This window comes from Choloepus didactylus, chromosome 2 (genome assembly GCF_015220235.1).
Source record: "Choloepus didactylus isolate mChoDid1 chromosome 2, mChoDid1.pri, whole genome shotgun sequence".
NCBI lineage: Eukaryota > Metazoa > Chordata > Mammalia > Pilosa > Megalonychidae > Choloepus > Choloepus didactylus.
The window spans coordinates 55,517,580-55,541,066 of record NC_051308.1 but is presented as its reverse complement, the minus strand read 5'-3'; the positions used below and the strand labels follow the sequence as shown (position 1 = coordinate 55,541,066).

Sequence of the window (23,487 nt, the reverse complement as noted above, 5' to 3'; positions counted from 1 at the left end):
TGTTAACCAACTTGGAAACAAGTTCTGTGATGGAGCAGCTCAGATAAAAGTGTGGCCAACCTGCCTATTCCCCAGAGATATGACATGGCTCAGAAAATGATTGAAACCCAAACCCTATTTCTTATTTGGCATAAATTCATTTTCATCAGTGGCTAATGAATGGGGACTGTAACGCTGCTTTCCCCACCTTATGTGGGACTGATGAGCTCATTTGGGACTTGGAGCCTGTAGCAAGCAAAGGGAAGACTGGTCACTACCACCACCACTAACAACTAACCCACCTCTGCCTGCCGACCCCTCATTGGCCTGCCTCTGTCCTGAAGGCCTACTACTGGAGGGAGAGCAGCTTGCTGAAGAATCTGTGGGTGTCTCAGAAGAGACAGCAAGCCAGCTTCCCTGGTGACCGTGGCACCCGTGGCGTGGTGTCCCGCCTCTTCCCCTACAGTAACTACAAGCTGGAGATGGTTGTGGTCAATGGGAGAGGCGATGGGCCTCGCAGTGAAACCAAGGAGTTCCCCACCCCGGAAGGAGGTAGGTATGACCTGCAGCTCTGCAGGGTGGGGTAGGACACAGGTAGCGCACTCCAGAGGGCTTGAAGCAGCTCCAGCACAATTCGGCAACAGCACAAGTGGGCTTCGGCATGTTCTCAAGGAGGTGACCATCTGCACTCCTGGACAGTTCCTGCTATTCCCACAGAGCGATCCATCCACAAGGGGACTTGCCCTGAGCAAAGGCTGTATCTCAAGAAAAAAACCCGGTGCGGTCTGCAGACCTAATTCCCAAGGGGCTCTGCAGAGAGACACCCAGGGCACTATGAGACCTTTGGCTGCTCATAATCTCCTGAGGCTGCAAGCAGCACGTTTGTCATTTATCAGCACCCTCAGACCATCACAGTCTTCTCACCTGTGTTATCAAGAAGCTTGAACTGAGAGAGTGTATGTGGTTGTCCCACAGAGGGCTGCCCAGATGTGGCCCCTGCCTTCTGGGGGTGCTGGGGGTGCAGACATAAGCTCTGCAAGACTGGAAGTTCCTGGTCCACCTCTGTGTTCTTGCCAGTCCCCTTTGATCTGCCTTACATTTGCTTTGCCCTCTTCTATTTTCTCCTCCCTCCCTTCTTAACTGTTATTTTCCCCGTTTTTCTTCTCCTCTTCCTCCTTTCAGCTCTCCTCTGTTCTTCCCTCTTGTTTTCTGTATTCCTGTCTTTCCCCCTCCTCGTTTGGTTTTCATGATCAGCCTCTCCTGCTCACTCCCACTCCTCCCACCCTCTCCACGTGTTCCGTCTTGGGTTCCTTTCTCCTCACCCCTGAACCCAACATTCTCAGCTCAGAAGCCTGGGCCTGCTGTTTGGACCCAGTGGTGAGAATCCTTGTCTGAGGACTGGGAACTGCAGCGTCTGTATGAAACAGCTATAATTAGTTCCCTGCCAGGGAATGACTTTGCCCAACTTGGAGGTATCGTTGCAGGGTCAGATCCTAACATGCTGAATCCACGGTAGTTGATAAAGGAAAACTTGATTTACTTCTTCCCCATCTGAACAGCAGTGTCTGAACCATGCTTATGCTCCAACCTGGAGGAAATGACCACCTTGGAAGGGGCAGTGGGCTCTGACCATCTCACGGTTCTCCCGGGTTCCGGTTTAACAGATATCCAACGTGGGGGTTGCCCAGAGGTCGATGCCTTCATACTTGTGTTTTGTTTTTTGTGTTTTCCTCCATCCTCCCTGCCCCTCTCCTCTCATCTCCCCTGCTCTCTCCTCCTTCCCCAAGTACCCAGTGCCCCCAGGCGTTTCCGCATCCGGCAGCCCAATCTGGAGACAATCAACCTGGAATGGGATCACCCGGAACACCCCAATGGGATCCTGACTGGATATACTCTCAGATACGTGGCCTGTATGTTCTGCCCTTCTCTTTCTTTTAGATAATCTGGGAATCAGAAACCCATTCTCACTTCTTGTCCTAAGGGATTGAAGCAGAGAGCCCATGGGTGCAGGGAGCATTACATGAGGTTCAGAGGGGCCGGGGGCAAAGTTCCCCATGGGATTGGGGGAGGCAGACGAGACCCAATTCCTGCTTTCCTTGCACAATGCTGCCTGTAGGGAGCTTCTAGGCTTTCAGATGAGACAAAGGAAACTTCTGGTCTAATGAGGGAGAGAACCCTGGCCCTGGGTTTGGAGGAGTTTCCATCAGATGGGGTAGACAGTACATGCACAGCGGCCCATATGACACTCAGAAAACACTTTAACAAGATGTTGGTTTATGATGAGGCAGTTTTATGCAAAGCTGCCAAGGAATTGGGAGTGACCGGAATCAGGAGCCTGGGCCAGGGAGACCTCTCCTCAAGAGCTCAGCTTCAACACACAGGGACAAGAGTGTCGGCACATTCGAAGAGCTTTAAGTCTTCTAAAGTAGATAATGTGGAACCTGGTTGGGAAGCTCAAAGGGCCAGGTTTTGGGTTGTTAATTTTAATAGCCAGCCATGTGTTTGTATGCTGTACTGAATAGATCTCTGGACCTGGCCCTTGGCCCCTACCCACTTTCAGGTATATTGAATGGCTTTTTTAAAGAGGAGGCATTAACAATCAAAAGCGCGAGTGGTTTTGTCCTAGTTCTGTTTGAAAGGAAGAAAGGAACTCAAGAGCTTTGTCCTTGTTGTAAAGGCTTGGGGAATCAGCCATATAACTTTATAATGAGCTAGAGATAATGAGATTAGTGGAAAAGTACTAACCCTGGTATGTAATCAAAGAGCTGTAAGAAAGTTCTTGCCTAACCCTCTGCCTTTGAAGCTGAGTTTCCCTTCCCCCAAGTCTTTAAGGTCACCAAGCAGCATCCACCACTTCCCTTTCCAGCAACTTCGGGAAGGCTTCTCCTTCCAGCTGAAAATCATATAACCCATTGTGGTAAACGTCACTGAAGTTAATTCCACTTGCCTATCTCTCTCCAGTTAATGGAACCAAATTGGGAAAGCAGATAGTGGAAAACTTCTCTCCCAATCAGACCAAGTTCACAATACAGAGAGCAGACCCCGTGTCGCGCTACCGCTTCACCCTCGGTGCCAGGACGCAGGTGGGCTTTGGGGAAGCAGTCACAGAGGAGTCGCCAGCACCCCCGAATGAAGGTAAGTGCATTGCAGCAGCCTCTGGGGTGAGAGGCCCCAGCTAATTCAGATGCTTAGGGAAACACACGGACGGCTATTCCTGGGACGGCGAGGAAACGAGGCTGTCAGCCCTCAAGCCCTCCATAGGAGAGAACCCACCTTGTATCCTGAGAGGTAGGTGCTGGCTTTGTATCTGCAAAACTCAGATCTTCTTAGACTGTTGGCATCAGACCTGCATCCCCACTTTGCCTTGACTTGCTCAGTCACTTGTCATCTATGACCTTTCCCTCTTGTGGAGGCATAAGGAAGAGACCATGGGTGTGTAGCAGAGAAGAGATGAGGGAAAGCACTTTAGAAGTACATATGTTAATGAACTCCAAAGAGTAGTGAAGTGTTAACCCACTAGGGGAGGCGAGAACATTATGGAGGGTGCCTGTGAGGGCCCTGGGGACACCCCCTCTTTCCGCAAAGTAGGAAAGTAGGGGAATCTGCTGCAATTGGAGTCACTCGTCCAGACCACGAGTGGAGTAGGGAATGTAGTCCCTGCTTGCAGGCTGAATGGGTGCATTGTCAGGCTGCGGGAAGGCGGAGTACGGTGGGGAGAAGCCGGTTGCCAGGCCTGGGTGCTGGCATCCTCGGGCAGCCTTGAGCCTCACCCGAGCTGTGTATGCCTGAGAGCGCCACTAGGGGGCCCCAAGCTCCCTCGCGTTCGTGCCCGCCTCAGTCCCCAAAGTGCATTTCAGGAACGGATTGGGGACTTGAAACTGTAGAAACCCCGATATTGGCAGATCCCTTAGAAAAGGTGGAGGCCCTTCTTCCTCTGCAGAGGTACACTGGCCTATTCAACAGCCATTTTTTGAGCGGGCACTGCCAGAAACAAGGATACAAAGGTAATAAGCTCACACACAGCCCAGAAGGGGAGACACTAGAATATCCTGTTGCCATTCAACATGAGAAATGTTACATCTAGATGAGGAGAGGGCAGTGGCTATGCTGAGGAGGTGGGATTAATTCTGGGAGGAAAGACTTCAAAGAGGAGGTGGCAGGATTAGGGATCCTTGAGGCTAACAGCACGTTACCATGTCTAGTGCTTTCCGCAGTAGGCTCAGGTCCTATGGGGACCTAACCATCCCCCACCCCAGCCAACCCAGGAGACCATCCATGCTCCCTTCCTGGGGGCTGCCGGGCCCAGGGGCCTAACCTGGGATTCCTAGGTCAACTTCATAAGCAGCCCTGCCTCTCTCCCTGGCCCCACCCCCCTTGCCACCCAGCGGACCCTGCTGAGGGGCTGGGGGGGGAGTGAGGAGGGATGGCCGGGGCAGAAACTGGTGAAAGGCTGACCATCCTTTCTGCATCCCTCTCTGGTCTTGTAAAGCAGGGTGAGTCAGAGAAGAAGTTTCCCCTCCTGGTGTACTCTTCCAACCCCCTGGGCACTCAGGGAGTTTATTGGGACTGGGGGACTTTGGGTAAGTGGCTGATATATGCCCACTGCCAAAGGCCCAGCCAGGCAGGGAATGACTTTCTTGATTGCTACATTCCATAAGGAGGTAGAGAAAGAGCCTCTTTTCCCTCCCCATCTCCACCTCAGTACAGAAAATCAGATAAACAAAGCTCCGTTGTCCAGCCCTAGTGGCCACCACAGGGGAAGTTCTGCAGCCCAGGGCATGAGAGGACAAAGAGAGAGAATTCTTCTCAATTTAGTGATTGCAGCAAATTCAAGAGGTCCTTTTAGGGCTCTTAGCCCACAGTTGGATTTCTTAATTCATAAAGGACAACCGGTGGGAAAGAACTGGGGCAGCAAAATGCCAGGATAGGGGGCTTTGGGACTCCAGTTTATCAAAGTTTCTTGGCCTTCCAGTGCTAAGATGGTGATGGGGAGGATTCAGCTAAATATGCAGCCCCTGTCTCATCCACCCCAACACTGTTGAGCATCTTCCCCTGAAGATAAGGAACCATCCTTTTGGTGGGATTGTGTTCTGCCACCTTAAAGGTCTTATGCCGTCAATTCCTAGCATCATGGAGGGTCACCCAGCCTACTTGGTAGGGGCCATCCCAACCCAGCCAGGGCAGGATGTGCCCTTGGGGAAAGGGTGGGAAACATAGTATTGTGCATGGACTCTCCTTGCTATCATCTCTCAGATGACTAGTCCTTGAATAGACACTGAAATAGAAGCAGAGTGTGTTAGAAAGGTACCTAGCTACAGAGGTTTCTATAGGAACATGCTAGAAGCCAGTGGAGTTGAATACCATCCCCAAATGTCTGTTGGCATCTTCAAGACAATGGCCAGCACCTGGCTACATCTTTTGGGTCTGGTTTAAGCCAGAGCCTTCTCTTCTTATTTGTCCTGTGGTTTCACCTATGCCTCTGTTTTCTCTTCCCTTTCTCATCTTTTTTCCCTCTCTGGCCATCTTGGGTGCTGTGTTCTGAAGCTACTCCAACTGCAGGTACCGTATCAGCAGCGGCGGTAACGGGCGTGGCATGGGGCAACGTGTGGAGCCCAGCCAGGGTGGAGAAGGAGGGAGAAGCTCGGGATGAAAGCATGCTCCTGGCTCACCCTTTCAGTGGTTGGGAGGCCAGACTGTCAAGGAGGATGGGGCATTTTCTCTGAAGCTGGGACATTACTTCCCCTGAACCACCTGGATCCTTGCCTAGGCTTGACATCTTAGAGCACATAGAGAAAGGGTCCACAGCCTTTGTACTGCAGCTGTGCCCCCACTTCTCAGGAGTGGGAACAGCTGGCTCCCCACTCCTGGTCAAGCTGCCATCCTCTGAAAGGGTGGCTTGTGGGTTGAGCATGCTGTGCATGCTGGGCTTGCGTGCTGCATGGGTGCCCGGAGCCAGCTCTGCCATCTACCATGGTTTCTGGTCAGTGAGAATGAGCAAGCATGGCCTTGGATCAGGCCAGGTGCTCCAGGACCTGGAGTCTCAGCAGGCACCATGGCCTAATGGTCCCATCACCCCTCAGAAACTCAGCTTCTCAAAGTCTTTAGCATTAAGAACAGTCTCCATTCTCAGGGTCTGGGGATACATCTTCAATGGACATAAGGAATTGGGAAGGCAGGTCCTATCTTAGAAGATGACCTGCTATCCAAGTTCCCCCTGTCTAGTCCTCATGTCATGGGTTTGAGAAACATCAAAGGGCTCTTCACCACAGAAGGCCTGTCTCCAAGCTCAAGAAACCGTGGAGGAGCCCCAGCGCTCCTTACCCCACCCTGCTCTGGAACCATGAAACCTAGTTTCATTAGATGGGAAATTGGAACAGTGCTCACCCTGGTAGAGCAAAGGCTCTGGGGCAAGGGTCCACCAAAGCCTCCTGCAGCTTGAAGCTGCCGGGAGGATACTGAGAGCCAGGTGAGGAGTCTGAGGGTTGGCTTTATGAAGAGGATGCCACTTGGTCCATTTTGGTTTCCTCCCCACCTTCACTGATACATCTCCCCACCATTTTAGGTTGATTCTATTTCTTTTGCATACCCTGCTTCCTTCCGTTTGTGTATTGTTTTGCCAATCAGCTGTGTGGGTGGTGAGCTGCCATCATCCTTCCCTCCCCCAGCCCTCTCCACCCTACTAAAACTCAGCGCCTCCCAGCAGGGTCTGAACACCTCTGCTAGAACCTGAGGCAGAGAGGTTGTCCTGGACCTGGGAATCTTGTCTGGTCCCACTCTGGGGGTTTCCCTCACCTCCTGGTTAAAGTTTGCTTTGGAGTCTATTCTGTGAATGTTCTAGCAGGTGTTCACTAAGAAGGTGTAGTGAAGATGGGAGGTGAGGAGCGGGGAGGGCAGCAAGGAAACCAGCTGGAAGCTCATTGGTAAAGCAGCACCCAGTCCATCTCCCCTATCCTGGCACCCTGGGACCCAAGGCAGTACGTGGCAGCAGGGAATCTGCCTTGCTCAGTAGGTGTTTCCATGTCCTCACAGCTAAAACAAATACCATACGATGGGTTGGCTTAACAACAGGAATGTATTGGCTCACAGTTTCAGAGAGTAGAGGGCTTGCTTCCTCCGGGGTTTGGTATCTTCTGGTTGACAGGCAATCTTTGAGGTTCTTGGCTTTTCTGTCACATGGCAATGCAGATAGAGGCATCTCCTCCTTTCTCTTCTGGGTTCCACTGACTTCCAGCTTCTGGCTGCTCCCCGTGGCCTCCTCTCTGTGACCTTGCCTATAAGGCCTCTAGTCACAGATTAAAAACCATCCTGATTCAATTGGGCTATACTTTAACTGAAGTAACCTTACCAAAATGTCCTATTTACAATGAGTTCACACCCACAGAATGGATTAAGAACACGTTTCTCGGGGGGGGGGGGGGGGGTACACAGCTCCAAGCCACCACACCCACCCAGCCCAAAGGGTTAAAATTATCTGAATGTCCTTTTACCTGAGCAGTGGACCCCATGGACAACTTGTTTTCTCCTTCCCACCTAACCACCTTCTGACAGTTCACTAGCCGGACTCTTCTTTCCCTCCCCTCCCAGCCTTTTCTTCCTGCTTCTCCCTCCGTGTCTCTCTGGTGGGCCTGTCTGACCTTGTGACAGTGGAGACTGGTTAACTGACTGGGCCTGAGACAGCCTTCGTGTGCCAGCCAGGGCCTCGATCAGCTGACACGGAATCCTCCACAGAAACTCCACTGGCGGGCGCCACCAGGAAGGGAACCTGGGAGGTGACTCTGCTCTCACCTGTCCCCTATCGCTGGTGCCCTGGCACTGTGGCCCCCGAGCAGCCAGGGAGCCAGCCCGTCACATTCCTGCACGTCACTCTTGGCAGAAGTGATTGTTAGAGGAAGGGGACAGGACCCTGTGGAAACCTCCTCAAAGTCGTTTCTTGTTCTTGTCTCTGACCAGCAGGCCCAAATAGGAAGCCCGCTCTAACCTAGCCTCTCTCAGCATGTTTCTCGGGCTACTCACCAGAAGGCTCTGGGAGGCGCGGGTGAACCGGAGACGTGGCCCTGTGAGGGTGAGGGCGTATGTGTGTGTGCACTGGAACGAGGACCAGGGGGCACGGGAGAGTGCATATAGCTTTGGGGAAGATTGGTTTTGATTCAGAGAGCCTGAGAAATGTAACAACCAGCTGTACACGTCGCCAGGAGAGCCCATGTCCCTGCATTACACAGTGTGGGGCGAGTACTTCTTGTGATACCTTTTAGATAATCATGGAAAAGGAGGGCCCTGCGAATACTTCCTTTGCCAGAAATTACTAGAAAATACTTTCCTGATTGGAACTAAATCAGGACGGTTCTGCTTAAATGAATAAACTGACCTCTCAGGGTTCCTTCCAGCAGCACAGAGCAGTGGGGAAAGCCTGTGCCCTTGGCCACAGGAGCTGTCAGTGACCAGTCCTGGGAAAAAGATGACCTTTGCTTTGCTCGTCTCTCAGTCTTTTCTGTGTGTCTCTGTGTGTGTGTGTGTCTGTGTGTGTGTGTGTGTGTCCTAGTGGGTGGGATAGGAGGGTTCCCTCACGCTGTGCAGCCATAGCCCCAGGCTTACGGCTCAGGCCTGGGACCACCTCGGACTGGAAGCATCCTTAAATAAAGAATATGAGAGGGAGCCTTGCCTCCCCATCCCTCCCCCACCTTCCTGAGCCTGTGAGTTGCCTGGGGGCTGGGAAGTATAGCGCTGTGGCTTTGAACTTGCCCAAGCATCTCTGGAATGTATGGGGCATAGTCAGCTGCCCAGTGCGACTTCTGTGGTCAGTGCCCTCAGGGCCCAGTAACACCTCTGATCTTACAAATAAGGAAGCGGCTGGGATCCCGGGAACCCTCCCTCCTCCTCTATGATATGGAGGCCCAGGGGAATGAATGGGCTTTTGTTGGTCAGGCTCTGGCTGGGAAGGTTAAGGATCTCTTAATTCTCCCCTGAGAAAAGGTCTCTGGCAATTCTCTCTCTGGCTTGTGTTCCTACCCTGGCCCCCTTGTGAGGGTGACAGATATTATTTTCCTAAACTTCTGGAGATTTGAAGCACAATAGGATGTTGCTAAGCCTTGGGAGCTGTAATTTCCTACTTATGTGTTAAGGCCCTGCCTCTTAGCATCAACACTAGAATGTGAACTGTGGTCAGATCACAAGAGATGGAAGTGCAAGGAGGAGAGGTGGTGTTCTCTCTCTCCCTCTCTCCCTCTCTCCCCCTCCCTCTTCCTCCCTCTCTCTCCCTCTCCCTTTCTATCTCTCTCTCCCCGTCTCTCCTTCCCTCTCTCTCTCTCTCTCTCTCTCTCTCTCTCATTTGCCCCATCATGCTTCTCACATCCTCAGCTTTAGCTAATATTTGAGCTGGAGGGTAAGGATAAGGTGGTCCTTCATTAGCTTCCATGACCTCTCTCCGAAAGGGAAAAAGGCCTGTGGCAAAGTTGTCACATGGTTCCCTAAGGCTGAGTGATGTCAAAGGGTAGCTTTGGGTGGAAGACGGGCAATGTGAGAGTGTTAGCGCTGATCTGATCTGTGTCCCAAATGAAGATTTACACAGAAAAGAAGCCCAGGGTGTGCCTTACTTCCTGGGATTGCTTTGTCTGCTGTGGGTTGGGAAGGTGGTGCTGCCAGGCACAGGCCACAGTGTGATTATGTTAATGCCCCTCTCACACATTCTAATATGAACAAAAAGAGCTCATGGGGTCTGGACCCCCAACGTCCTAGACAGGCAGAAAGGCAGTTACTAGAAGTCAGGGTGGGTTTTGAATAATTGCAAAGGGGCCATCACTGGACAAAGATGAAGGGGGAGGAAAGGAAAAAGAAAGCAGGAAGAAGAGACAGAGGGAAGAAACAGGAAGAAGAAAGAGATTGAAGAGAGGGTGAGCAGTGGAGGCAGGAGAGGTGGATCGTGGACTGGTTTGGCTTGTGAGGCTTCCTTTGCAGAGTGGGGATTGTTCTGTCTTGTAGACTGGTTTAGGGGGGCTGTTTGAACTCAAGCAGATGTGACAAAGGGTAACTTTGCAGCAAGTAGCTGGGAGTGGCAGGCTGCCCTGTGCTCCTGCAGGGCAGGGTCGAGCTGCCTGCCCCACTCTGAGACTGGGGTTCCGGGCCTGGACTGACATGGTTCTGTTTGGGGCTGGGTCTGGGTGGCACTTGGCCTGGGATTCCAAGCCATCCGTGGGATCTGAGTGATTCGCTGTGTGTCACGTTCCCATCCTCATCCTCGGCCTTGCTTGGATGCATGCTGGGTGCTTCAAGCCACACAGACCATGAGAAGAAAATGAAACACACACAGGGCTTCATTCTCTTCCTTTTCCATGGCTGTGTTTCTGTTCACTGTGATCCACTGGATGCAGTGCATTGTGCTTTGGGAAGCTTGTGATCTCTGAGCTGCCTACATCTTTTCCGGGCTGCCTGCCTGGCGCGTGGGGGCCACACATCCGGGCTGGGCACAGCCAGACCAACCGGACTCGACTGTTCTACATTTCACTCTCAGCTCCTCCCACGTTGCCCCCGACCACCGTGGGTGCGACGGGTGCAGTAAGCAGTGCTGAAGCTACTGCTGCTGCTGCCAGCACCGAGGCCACGGCCGCCCCCATCATCCCAACTGTCGTACCCACCACCGTGGCCGCCACCACCGTCGCCACGACTACTACAACCACTGCTGCCACCACCACCATGGAGAGTCCTCCCACCACCAGGACTAAGATTCACGAACCGGGTACTGCGCGTTACCCACACTCTCTGTCCTCTCTTGACCCTCCTCCCCAGTTGTCTCAAGAAACCAACCCATAGGCTTCCCCAAATGGGGTCTGCTGCCTTTGGGACTCCACACAGGACTGGATTCTCAGTCCGGCTGCCTGAGGCCCCAGCGCTCCCTGCTCCTTGGGTGGGACTGCAGCACTCACTACCACTCGTCCTGGCCTCAGAGCTCCTGTGCTTTAACTGAAGGCCACATGGCACTCTCTGGAAGCCACACTCCTCAGGCGGGCTCCCTGGGTCCCCTGCACGTTGAGCGGTCGGCTCGAGGCTAAGCCTGGGAAGGGAGGGCGCACGGGGAGGCAACCTGCCCGAGAAGGCTTCCTGCCCTGGCCATGTCTGCATCCAGCCTTGTGGGGTAGTTGGAGGGGCTGAGGAGGGGGAAGTGGTTGGCAGTGCAGGCAGCTCCCTTCCCAGAACCCCTGCTCCTTCCTTGCACCTCTTCCCCCAAGGCACACTTACAGACTTTTCTCTTAACAAGTCAGGGCTTCCAGGAAACAGTACTGTAATGCCCGATAGTGCTCCGTTGCTCTCCCCACTCCTATTCCCCATGCCCCCAAATGCACACACGGAGGGAAAATTGCAGCCATTCTAGGGGAATGTTAGGAATCGATCCCAGGGCCGGCTGATGAGCCCGGAAAATGTGCTGCTCCTGCATAATGCAGCCGGGCCAGGAAGCTCTGTTCTTCCAGCAAGAGAAGACCCCTCGAGAATTCAGTGATACTTCTAAGAACTGAGCATCAAACAGTCTTTTATTACCAGAGGGGAAGGGAGGGTCGGAGCCTAGTGAGCCCACACGCCAGCTGTGAAATCGGTGAGATGCAGCCACAGGCTGGCAGGAAGGACCCAGAACGCTCTTCTAGTGGTTATAGGCTCCTAGGCTCTCACCCTTCATCACGCGTTTCCCAGGCAAATTCCTTAGCCTACCTAGGTCTCCCTGTCTCCCCACCTCACCCCACTTTTCTTCACCCACCTGAGTGAGGACACAAGCTTATTGTACATGTGTTTCTTAGCTCGATTATGTGGAAGTATATGAGGTATAAAGAGCAAGTGATTCATAACTGGCATCATGCGCCTCAGACTTTGTAAACGCTGATTTGCTTTAAAGGTGCAATTTCTAGAATTTAAGCAACATGTGCTTTAAAAAAAAGGTTGGTTGAGGAAAAGCCTGTTAGCCTACTAGCTGTTCCTGGCGGCCACAGTGAAGCATCTTCTGTATTCGAGTGGGAGTTAATGTCCTACAAGTGCTTTGAGTTCACAGACGAGTTACACAAAGGGTTAAGAAAAGGATGGATTTGGCTCCCCAGCGAGGATGATTTGCCTTCTTGAAAGATCAGCCTCCCTGCCACATAGGGTTAGCCCCGCGGACTCTGACACCCCAAGTTCTGTGTCTGAGACACTGAGGAGGGCGGGGCTGCAGCACGCTGATCTCACCCCTCAGAGACTGGGGACACCCCTCAAAGAACCAGGCTTCCCTCCATGGGGCAGAATGGCTCTGGCGTCCAGGATCTTTAAAACGTATTTCATCTTCAGCAAGTCTTAACATTTAGCACAAAGTGCTTCATAAGTTTACTCTTCTGAAGGTGAAATAGGACTTTCTCTCTGTCCTCAGCTTGTCCTGTTCAGCTTCAAGGGATACTCCCTAATTCTCACATTCCAGGAGTCAGTCTCCTCACTAATCCTTTTTGTTTTGATGGTTATTGATAGTTCACTTTCTTGGTCCTACTCTTTGAACTTTTCAGTTCCTTAGTGGTTGATCTCCATATGCAATTTCCTTCCTCCAATTCCCGTCTCTAAATCATTTTGTTTTCTCCTTGTTTGACCTTTTCCAAACATGCCACAGTTTCCATTACCTTTTAGGACACTCAGATTTGAGTCAGTATTATATTGGTGGCAAACTGCTTAAACCTAGGTTTTCTGGCTATTTCAGGACCCAGAGCTAAGGTGGAAGAAATCCAAGTCCCCAAATCATTCCCACTAGAGCCATAAAATTTCAGGGAACTGTGATTTAGAGTGGCTTAAAGCAGCACACAATTGAAACGTGTGGCAGATAAGTAAAGAAGCCTACCTTCTGCCCTCCCCGTGGAGAGCCCCCTACAGTGACATCAATGGAATCTCTTTCTTAGCCCCTCACCTAACATGAATCATATTTACCTGGGGCAACTGGCAACTGACAGAGACACTTCTTTAAAGTAAAGACCAGGGTTAAAGTAAAGACCAGGAGATCTTTTATCACTTCCCCAGCCCTGCAGCCTCAGTCACGTGTCAAATAGATAATGAATAAATGCATCACCCAATGTACTCTGTTCATTTATTTTCGAGAAGTGAGTGGGTGACAGTGCCCCCTTGCATGCCAATAAAATATATAGGATCCTCACTCATAAAGTCTTTGAAATACAAGTCTTCGTGCTAGTACTCCACTATTAGATCTTTGCTGGGAAACGGGGTAATCAGACTGCTGGGACTCTTAAAAAATGATTACGTTTGAAGATTAGTGCCATTCTCCTGTACACAGGCTATGGTTTCAGACAGCACGATGGCTTTGATAAAGTAGCTCCCAGCTCGTAGGAACTAGAGAACGAAGGTCCTCTGTGTTGCATGGAGATCATGACTCAAAGACTGTGGTGCTGAGAATCCAGGAGGACAGGATTCTTCTGGTGTCTGGACCACCCAGATTGGGTGTCAGGAAGGAGTTATCTTCTCCTGTTCCCACCTAACCCTAAGAGGAATGGTTCCATTGTCTGTAGATGAGACCCTGGGGTTCAAGGCCTCAAGTCACCTTGGAGAGTCTGAGGCTGTTTCCCACGGAGCCCAGACTCTTGCTGACCAAGAACTATCCCTGGGGCTCCTGAGACCAGAGTTCCTTGTCTGGATTACTGTTCTCCTCATTCGACTTCAGAAATGTTTGAAGGTCCTCCCTGGCTTGTTCCTGTCCTTCCCACAAATCTCATCATGAACTCTCACTTGGCTTTTTAAAGTAACCTCTCTCCTTCCTATAGAACTTCTGTCATTGAAGGGGAAAGGCTGGCACATCTCTCCCTCTCTGCTTTCTGGCCAAGGGAGCTTTTTCCCGGCCCCTTTCTGGCACTGTTCAAATCTGTGATAAGGGATCTAAAAGAAAACAAGCCCAAGTTAGAGACTCAAATGGCATGGATCAAAACCCACTCTTATTCCTTACGCCCACCTGTGTAGACACATAGACAGTTTCCAGCTCTCCCTCCTGAGGGGACCTGCTCATCTCCAGGCTGCTACCTCCAGCCTGGCCACCAAGGCTGCACTTAGAGCTCTGCGAGGCCCTGTGCACAGCCATTTCTGACTCTGTCCTTTCCTCGCAGACCTTGTGTGGGTGCATGTGTGCGTGTGTGTGCATCCACTGCTGCCTCCCTCGTCATCACTAACTCCTCTTCTAACCCATCCACCAGCCCCCGATGAGCAGTCCATATGGAACGTCACAGTGCTCCCCAACAGTAAATGGGCCAACATCACCTGGAAGCACAATTTCGGGCCCGGAACTGACTTTGTGGTTGAGTACATCGACAGTAAGCATTGCTGTGTGGGTGGTGGTGGTGGCGGCAGCGGCAGCGGCGGGTCGGTAGATGATGTTAAGAACATCCTGCGAGCTCTCCCAGGTTCAGAGAGGCCTTTTAGCCTGAGTTAATTATGACTTAATGAAACCAATATGTACTCAGGCGGCAGTGAGGTGGGAGGAGCAAAAGGAAGGGGGCTTCGGAAGCTATTAGTGAAGGTCTAGGGTTGCATATACTTTGAAGTTCCCAGGTAATAGGGCCCTTCCTTCGTTTCCTGCCCAGGAGGTGGGTTCTGAATGGCCCCCAAATGAGCCAAGTCTCACCTCTGTTTTAATCTCCTTGATGCAGAATCCATGCTTTCTGATATCTCCTCCAGACAGGCTGGCCCAGTTCACAGACGTAGAAGGCCAGTGGTCCACAGTGAGAGATTCAGACCAGAGTTATTGTCCCAGAGAGCTGCTGCTTGAGCGGCGCTGTTGGTGCTTTAGTGGGTCTTGGGATCAAGGGCACAGACGTGGTAGCCCATAGCATGTGGTCTGGACGTCTGCCTTCTCTGACTGACCCCCCAGTTCGTCGGGTCTGACCCACCTTTCTGGCGTCTTCAGCATCTGCTCTGAGCAACTAAGCCAACTAACCCAGCCAGGAAACCCCCACAGGCTGGCCCACTCCAAGATCTCTTAAGGAATAGCAAAGTCAATTCCTAGTTCGCCGTGGTTGGAGGAGGGCTTCATAGCCACAGAATCCCGTGTCCATACTTTTTAGGCTTCCTACCACCGCCGTTCACCCTACATCCCAGGCACACACAGGCACACAGTTTGCCTAATGTGTGAATGAGCTGTATGGCAAGAATGAGAGGTGAAAGCAGGTGTGAGAGCCAAGAAGCAGAGTCCTGCTTCATCTCCATTCGCCATCAGGGGTGCCACCTGCCTCTCTGAGCCTCACTAGAAAGATCCCACGGGCAAAGGTAATCACCTCCACAAAAACGGAGCACTGGCCCACATGCCAAATCTAGGGAAGTAGGTCATAGTATGTTTAGCACTAAGACTATGGAGCTGAAAGGAAACTTCAGGAGAGGGGAACAGTGTCCTCAGATGAAGGGGTAGTTGCGTAAGGGTTAGCTTTAAACGAAAGGGCTCGGTGGAGCTGCCTGTTAACCTCCCCGTCTGCACGACAGATGGACCCGCGGTCCCCTGGCCCCTTCTCCCACCTTTCCTGCCTTTGACAGGTGACCAGGAACCAAAGCACTGTCTCTCCAGCTCCTTGCTCCTGACCCTAGGCTGACTGAGGTTTCTGTTCCCCAGGCAACCATACGAAAAAAATTGTCCCTGTTAAGGCCCAGACCCAGCCTATACAGCTGACAGACCTCTCTCCCGGGATGACATACACGTTGCGGGTTTATTCCCGGGACAACGAGGGCATCAGCAGTACCGTCATCACCTTTATGACCAGTTCAGGTGAGAGGGGATCTGGCCTGGCCATCCCCTACAAGCATGGGGCATTGCATTCTCATTCTCAGCTTCCTGCTTGTCTCTTCTTAGAAAGAAGACTCATCCCCACCTCCCATTCCCCAACCTTGCATGACATGTCTCAGCTCTTATTATACGTCAGGCAGTGACTGCCAAGGAGTCAAGAGGAGCAAAAGGTGCTTACACAGTGGAGAAGGAACCAGGATTCTGACCCTGTGGGGGATGAATAAGGAGTCGGAAGGAAACAAAGGATTTTATAATGAGAACAGGAGGTGTGGGCCCCAGCTGGGCCTGAAACAAAGGGTCTTGGTGTACATGCAAACTTGGTCACTGTGTGTGGGTGTGCAGGCTGCTGGGGTGGAGTGGAGCCTGCTGTATGTGCACAGGGGCTGGCTTTCTTCATGCAGGATTAGAGGATAGGACCATCCAGGAGCTTAATCCAGAAATCTCCCCAGGAACCAAGCCAAGGCTCAGGGGTAGCCACTGTGTTGCCACTGTCATGCCCTTCATCTGTGGTTAAAAATTCCAAAGTGTGTGACAACTTATTTGGGGCTTTGTTTTGATTTAATTTTTGGCCCAAGTTCATCTTGCCTTAAAAGTAGTTGACTTTTTTAGTGTTTGGGAAGGGGAAGACGTTCTCCAGTAAAATAGTTCTGGCTCCATAGGAGCTTCACTTGTGGATGGAGAAGCATCTTCATTGGGCGAAATTAGCAGGCCAAGTGGGTCTCTCAAGAAAAAGTACAAGGTTCCAAAATCTCTGCCAGTAAGGGTAGCTGGAAGTCTGGAAACTATGAGGGCACTTGCTTATCTCAGAATTTGTATTTATCTTTAGCATCGACCAGGTATGCCGCCAAGTTGTCTGTATGCCTGTATGCTAAGCTCCGGGGCGGAGGGCAAGCGTTGGGGAAAAGAGATTGAGAGAGCAAAGGACCAGTCTCTGCCCCCTGGGATGTCTGAATCCAATGCAGTTTATTACACACAGGACATAGAAAAAACAATAGCAACAATGATTTCTATGAACGGAATGGTGACTTAAATATTCAGTACTCTTCCTGGGCTTGACCTGGGGAGGCTGACCCTGAAAGCCTGAATCTTGGGAATCATTGCACATCAATATAAATGTTTCCACCCCACCCTTCTAGCCTGGGCCCTCCTGGTCTGGGCATCCTGTCCTCCTCCCTGCATCTCTGCACGTATCCATGCCATCAAGACTCAGGGAGTCTGAGAGTCCAGCTGCCTGCTTGGGCCTGCTGCAGGCTGGCCAGGCCAAGTCAGGCAGGATGTCTGCATAAGTGGCCAGGCCCATCCTGTTACAAGGGTTGCCAAGCAAGGGGTCTGGACAGCTGACCGAGCAGAGCAGGTGGCTGGACTCTGTCTCACCCAGTCGGGTCCCAAGCTGTTGCTCACTGGCGCATGCATTTGATTTTGTTTCATTACAAACTTGAGTCCAGTACAGAGGCAGGGAACAAAGATGGTGTTTGAGGATGGAGTTCCATCCTAAGTGACATTACAAAAGCCAGTGCAGCCTGCTTTCAGAGTTTGACTTCAAGATGCAGACTCTGGGGCTAGGGATGAGGATTGGGGAATGGGACCCAGAGACAAAGGGCCAGTTCCTGCCCCCAGAATGTCGCAATCTAATGCAAATTATTAGACACACAGCCCAAAAAAGAACAACAATAATTTTTAATATAAGCTTCTGAACATTAGCTTAAGTATTTGTTTCCCTTTTCCTGTGCTTGGTATTGGAGACTGATCCTGATAGCTTGCTTTCCAAGTAACTGAGGCAGTTTCCCAGACTCCTCCCAGTGCAAGTTGGAGTGGGCAGGTTTATGACCCTAGCTCTGAGTCATTTGTTCACTTATACAACAGGCTGGCTGGAGATGACTATGGGCAAAGCACATAGGGAGGGAAAATATTTTCACTTGCTAAAGTATGTGTATGCCTGGGAGTGTGTGTCTACACCCTTAGAGCGAAGTCCACACCCATTCAATCCCCCTAAATCCCAGCATCTCATCAAGGCAAGAGTTTGTGAGCATCTCTGGGCTCCCACCACTGGTCACGTAGGCAACCTCAGACCGTCACATTCCACGGACTCAAACGTGCTACAGTGGGTCAGGAAGGAAATGGAAGGAAACCACTAGGAATGCTAACAGGCACTGTGAACCTCACCAGAAAGATCCCACATAGGATGTTAATCACCTCCTTGAAGCTTTCGAGGCCAAAGAGACCCCAGGGGCTGCAGTCATGTAACCTCAGACTCCAAGAGGCCCATCAGCTCTTCTATCCTGGGGTGGGCAGGCTGGGAGAGGGCAGCTGCATGGTGGATGCTAACAGGGAACCAGCAAGACAGACAGACAACCTGCCACAGACCTCAGGAAAGGGAGGGTAGGGTAGGGACACTAGGGGACCTAGCTGCATTCAGCCTCTTTCTGCTGTGTTGGTCAACCGAGGATGGGGCAAGGCAGGAATGGAGAGGTATAAAGTGATGCTTAAGTGACAACAGCCAAGTCAAAGTACATTTGAAGCAAGTCCCTCCCTGTTGCATTTGTTAATCGATCTATCCCCATTTCTGAAATATAACACCTCTGCAGACTTTGAGTGACTGGCCTATCTTCCACGGCCAAACCAAATTCCTTCCAGTTGGAATTAGGAGTCATTGGGACTGTTTGCCTTGAAGGGGAATTTCCCATTTCTGATGGGGGTAGGGGGAGGGTGTGATGTGGAAGGCACCAAAATATGACCTGTAGTTCAGAACGAGAAATGTTTTGCACCTGTGTTTGCCAGGCACGTGGCCCACTGAGAGGGTGTTGCTCTGGTCCCCCATTAGTTCCATCTGAAGGTGAAAGTGTAAATGCACCCTGGACTTTCAGGTTGGTATTATTGGGTCCATTAGCAATCTTGAAACAAGCTTAACAGATCTATTAAATATTGTATGGCAGCCAAATGTAATTGCCCTGGATCCTTATGAAAATGTTTTCCTCTCAGTCCATTCTGTGGGATCACATTGTGAGTGAGATCATCAAGTCTTAAGTTTCTTTTGGTTCTTGAGAGTCTAAGCCATTGTGATGGGATCTGGTTGAAGCCATCTTATCCCAGATCCCCCTTGGTTTTGAACAGCCTTCTGACTAATATCTGCATCCAAACTTCCTAGAAAAGTCCTTGACCTCTTCAATAAAGATTGTTTGAAGGGAACATTTGAACTTCACATGGTGTTGTCAGGAGTGGGACAGGGAGCTCCATTGGTTTATCAGTTGTCCATGTTGCCACTTTCCCCTGGAATTGTAACTTGCTATCCCAAGAGAAAGGGAGACTCCTGGAGACGGCCATCAGAGTACAAAGAACAAGCATCAGAAAGATGGTGGTGCAAACAAGCAGCTACATATAAATAGCAACTTCTTTGAGAAAGGTGGGAGCACCAGTTGGAGTGTATCCTACATGCCAGTGACCAAATGTGGTGCCAAGTCAAGACAATATCCATGTGACCCCTAGCTGGTGTCAGGGGACAAAACTACAGAGGTGTCCCAGGTTAACCACATTATATTAGGATTTAATTGACCCATTAACCAATAAGTAATTCTGGGTACTAATTCAGTAACTGGCGTAGGGGGCACAAAAAGATCTGTCCTCAATTCATTAATAGTGTGATTGGAAGTCAGGATCCAGGAAAGAGAACAATTAAACAGTAAGTTATGTGGAGTAAACTGTGGTGAAATCAGAGTTCAGAGATTGGTGTGAGCTGGAGCAAGCAGATTCAGGAAGGAGGGGTAGAATGTTGGAAGGTGGAGAGCAAGAAGGCAGCAGTCTAGGCTGCCTTGGGCAGGGGTGGGAAACCCCTCAGCTGAAGACATGTTGAATTTCTAGCTGGTGGACCATCTAATGAGAGCTGTCAGGAGGAAGCTTGGTGCTAACAGTTGTGGAATTGACTGGAGGGTCAGTGAGAGATGAATAGAAGGACTGCCCGGTGGGTGGTTGAGACTGGAGTGCAGGTGAAGGGGTAGATTTGGGAGAGATCCATTCAGAGATGGTAGCTGAAGGGTTGAGAATAGAGTGGCTTGGAGTTGGCTTGATGGGGGTGAAGAAAGGAGTGGCTGGCAGGAACTGGAGACAGTGGAAGATGAAAGAGTTTACCTCTAAAAAGGACAGCGCATGAGCTAGCACTGAAAAGTGGCAGGTTCCTCAAGGGCTTCTGTTTTAAGATCAGGGAATCTCAATAGGTTTAACAGAAGAAGGGAAGGAGATGGCAAGGAGGAAGAAACTGAAAATAGAAGAAAGTCCAGGTATCATTGTAGGAATGAGGGACTCCAAGGAAAGGTGGTGTTGGGTCCCACTTACAGGGGAGGAGTGGGCCGAGAGGAGAGCCGTAGCTCTGACACAGGAGGAAGGGCCCTTGTAGAGGCCCAGAGCCTTAAGTGCGTTCCAGAGTGCCCATGAAGTAGGTGAGCTCAACTGCTGACACGAGGAGAGGGCGAGGGCGGGAGGAGCAGCTGTGGACCAACAGCAGTGGCATTGGCTGCGGTACAAAGAGAGAAGAATAGAAGGACTGTCCTGTCGAAGCATGGCGTCGTGAACCTATAATGTGCTGGGTGTCGCGACTCTGCATCTCCCTCCCTCAGGGCCCGGTGACAAGTGCAAAAATTGCAATAATCGCCAAGGAGATCCCCAGCTGGAAACTGAGTTTGAGTGTTGGAATGGGTGAGGCAAACGGGAGGAGGACAGCGGGGAGTCCAGGGTAAGCAGAGGGCCCTCAGGGCAAAACAGGGTGCCTGGATGAAATGAACGGAAGTAGTCAAGGGTTCCTCCACCAAGCAAACATGAATTTAGTTCCTGTTCCGTGCCAGGCTCCACTGTCAGTTTACAACAGTAAACCCAGCAGGGCCCCTCCTTCCTGGAGCTCACCTACTGGGGGAGGCACTAGAGTGGACAAGTAGAGAGCACAGACTCTGGGGCCAGACTCTCTGTGTTCACATCCCAACCTGATATCTACTAGCTCTGTGACCTTGAGCAAGTTACCGTACCTCTCCATGCTTCAGTTTCCATACTGAAAAACATGGACAGTAATAAAACCTATCTCACGAGGTTGTTATGAGGATTAATTAGATAATGAGTAAACAAATACTTAGATCATATCTGGCCCAGAAGAGTACTTATATTATAAAGTATAAACTATTAGTAATAGTAATATATCAAGTGGTTATAAGTGCTATGAAAAAGATGAGACCTGGAGAATGGCTGGGGGGGTAGGCGAGGGGAGGCAGCCTTTGCTTTACCTGGGTAGGTCCCAGAGGGCCTTTCTGCGGAGGTGGCATCTGCTGAGGCAGCCCTCTGAAGATCAGGGGCCTTCGGGGACAGTGGGGAAAGGTGGTGGTGGTGGTGGTGTGTGTGTGTGTGTCTGTGCTTTCCTAAGCAGAAAAGCCAACAGGTACAAAGGCCCTGTGGCAAGAATGAGAGTGTCCAGTGTGACTGGAGCATAGAAGGTGAGGAGAGAGTAGTGGGAGATAGGAATGGAGAAGTGATCAGGGACAGCTCTGGTGCTGCCTAGCATGGCAGGATATGGAATATAGATATTTTTTTTCCCTGATAGCAATGGGAAGTATTGGAGTGTTGAGGCGTGTAAGTGATTTGTTCTGACTTGGGGTTTGGGGAATATCACTCTGACAGCTGTGTGGAGAAGGGGCTGCGGGAAGCAGGAGTAGAAGCAGGGATGTACCTTTTCCCTGGATCATGCATAGATCAGGGTAATCACAAGCCATGTTTTTATGAGACTCAATTCCTTCCAGCCTGGGGCTGCCCAGCACTGAGCACAGAAGCACTTATTTGTTCAGTCTCCACCATTTACTGAGGACCTTCTCGGTCCAATGCCCTTGGCTAGACACCGGCAAGGCTATAAAGACAGTTTCTGCCCGCAAGAACAGAGGGTGGAACTGTTGTGACCAGATACCCGCCCCACAAAATGGCACACAATCGAGAGCCTGGGGTGTCCCATGCTGTCCCTTATGCCCCTCCCCGGGAAGTGGCTCGGTGCCTTGTCTCTGGCTGCTCGAGCTCTCAGAGACTCCCGCTGCTGCCTGGCTCTCCCAGAGGGCTCTGGGCTGGGCTGGCTCCCAGTTACTTTGGGTCTGTTCTATTCCTCTCATCATTCCTCTCCTCCGAGTTCCGGTTTCCATGATGGCTGCATCTTCAGCAGGTGTCGCTTTTGTTCTTCAGTCCATAGAAAGGAGAAGGGTAAGTGGGTCCTGACCACCCCACACGCCCTCTCCCAAGCCCTAACCCTAGCCGTTGGGTCAAGGACACCATCAGATCACTCTTGAAGCTCATCCACACGCCCCTCCAATCATGAAGGGATCTGCCTACTTTGAGACATGTCTCCACAGCATCTAGTGTGAGCATGGGTCCCTGCCAGGCAGGGATGGAAAGGGACTCGCAGGGTGGGCATGAGTCAGCTAGTCCCAGACTGCTGGGGGCCTCCACATGTGAACGTGGTTTGGAAGTGGCATGGAATGAGCTGAAGGCATGCCCCAGCCCCAACCTCGTGGCCTGCCTGTCTAGGGGTACTGATGCTGGAATGGTCTTTGTTGTCATGGAGTGCACAGTCCAGTTGGGGAGACTTGTAAAAGCACAGGTGTCCTGGACCCAGGCCCGCTGCCAGGAAGCCTTGTTGACCTCAGGCCGTGCCGGTGGGCAGCGATAATGAGCTGTGCCTGTGTGCATCTGTGGAGGCGATCTTGTGATAGGTTTTTGCAGTGTGCCCGCTGCCCCCATTCCCTGATGGGTAGCATGCTGCCTCCTATTTCTTCATCCTGGGCTCGTGGGGAATGACACTTGCATTACAAATCCCTGCTCTTCCTTCAGCCTCTCATCCCCATCAGGCTGGGACCCGCTGGTTTGCAAGAATGCCATGCCTCGTGCTAGGAAGCTAGCCCCTCCCTAAAGGACCTGCTCAGCTGCTGCTTCTTATTCTGCTGCGTGTACCCCTTTCCTTTGCCTCTTTTCTGATCTTTTGACCTTGGCTCCTGAATTATTTTCTCTTTGTCCCTTTAGTGGGGTCGTTTAGCCAGAGGGCTGCTAGGTGGTAGCTTTGGGCTCCAGGAGAAACAGCTCCGTGAAGTAGCTGAGATGCTTCCCTCACTCTCCCTCCTCAATTCTCCCACGTGAAATCGCTCACGTGTTTGCCTCTGGCCTCCCCCCCCCCCCCCAGCTTACACCAACAACCAGGCGGACATCGCCACGCAGGGCTGGTTCATCGGGCTCATGTGCGCCATTGCCCTGCTGGTGCTGATCCTGCTCATCGTCTGCTTCATCAAGAGGAGCCGAGGCGGGAAGTACCCAGGTATGATGCGCGGAGGAGCGGGTTGGAGCCAGGTGAGCAAGCTGCCTGTGAGTGCAGGGCCCCTGCTCCCTCAGTGAGACCGAGCCTTGCCACACTTGGAAGCCCAGCTCTCTTGCCTGGTCTGTGCATCTCGGGGCTGCAGAAAGCAGTTAAGTTTGCCTGGGGTAAGCAGAGAGAGATGTCCAGGAGCCCCAAGAGGGGTGGAAGGAACTCTGGTTCCTGTTAACAATGACCTTCCCTCCCCTTGACTCACCATCCCATCTGCTCAGTAAATTGCCCTTTTCCAGCCTGAATCTCATTAGAATCCAGTGTCCCAGGGATGGAGAGAGGCATTTCCTCTAACCATGTCAGAGAGAATGGGATGAGCACAGGTCTGGACACAAGGAGACACCCACAGAGGCTGCTGAGATGGGCTCTTGGT

The 23,487-nt window shown here is 51.5% G+C and overlaps 1 protein-coding gene across 21 annotated transcripts in view; it reads left to right on the top strand.

Moving 5' to 3' along the window:
• The window catches only part of NFASC (neurofascin), a 188,904-nt gene that overhangs the window by 153,773 nt on the left and 11,644 nt on the right, over positions 1 to 23,487 (top strand). For 10 of the 21 annotated variants that reach the window (XM_037824942.1, XM_037824949.1, XM_037824945.1 and 7 more), the window contains 8 exons: positions 324 to 531; positions 1,767 to 1,889; positions 2,941 to 3,114; positions 5,524 to 5,538; positions 10,484 to 10,708; positions 14,169 to 14,285; positions 15,575 to 15,727; positions 22,935 to 23,066. In XM_037824942.1, coding sequence (XP_037680870.1) covers positions 324 to 531; positions 1,767 to 1,889; positions 2,941 to 3,114; positions 5,524 to 5,538; positions 10,484 to 10,708; positions 14,169 to 14,285; positions 15,575 to 15,727; positions 22,935 to 23,066 — 1,147 coding nt within the window. The other 11 variants (XM_037824952.1, XM_037824950.1, XM_037824948.1 and 8 more) reach the window with 5 other exon arrangements.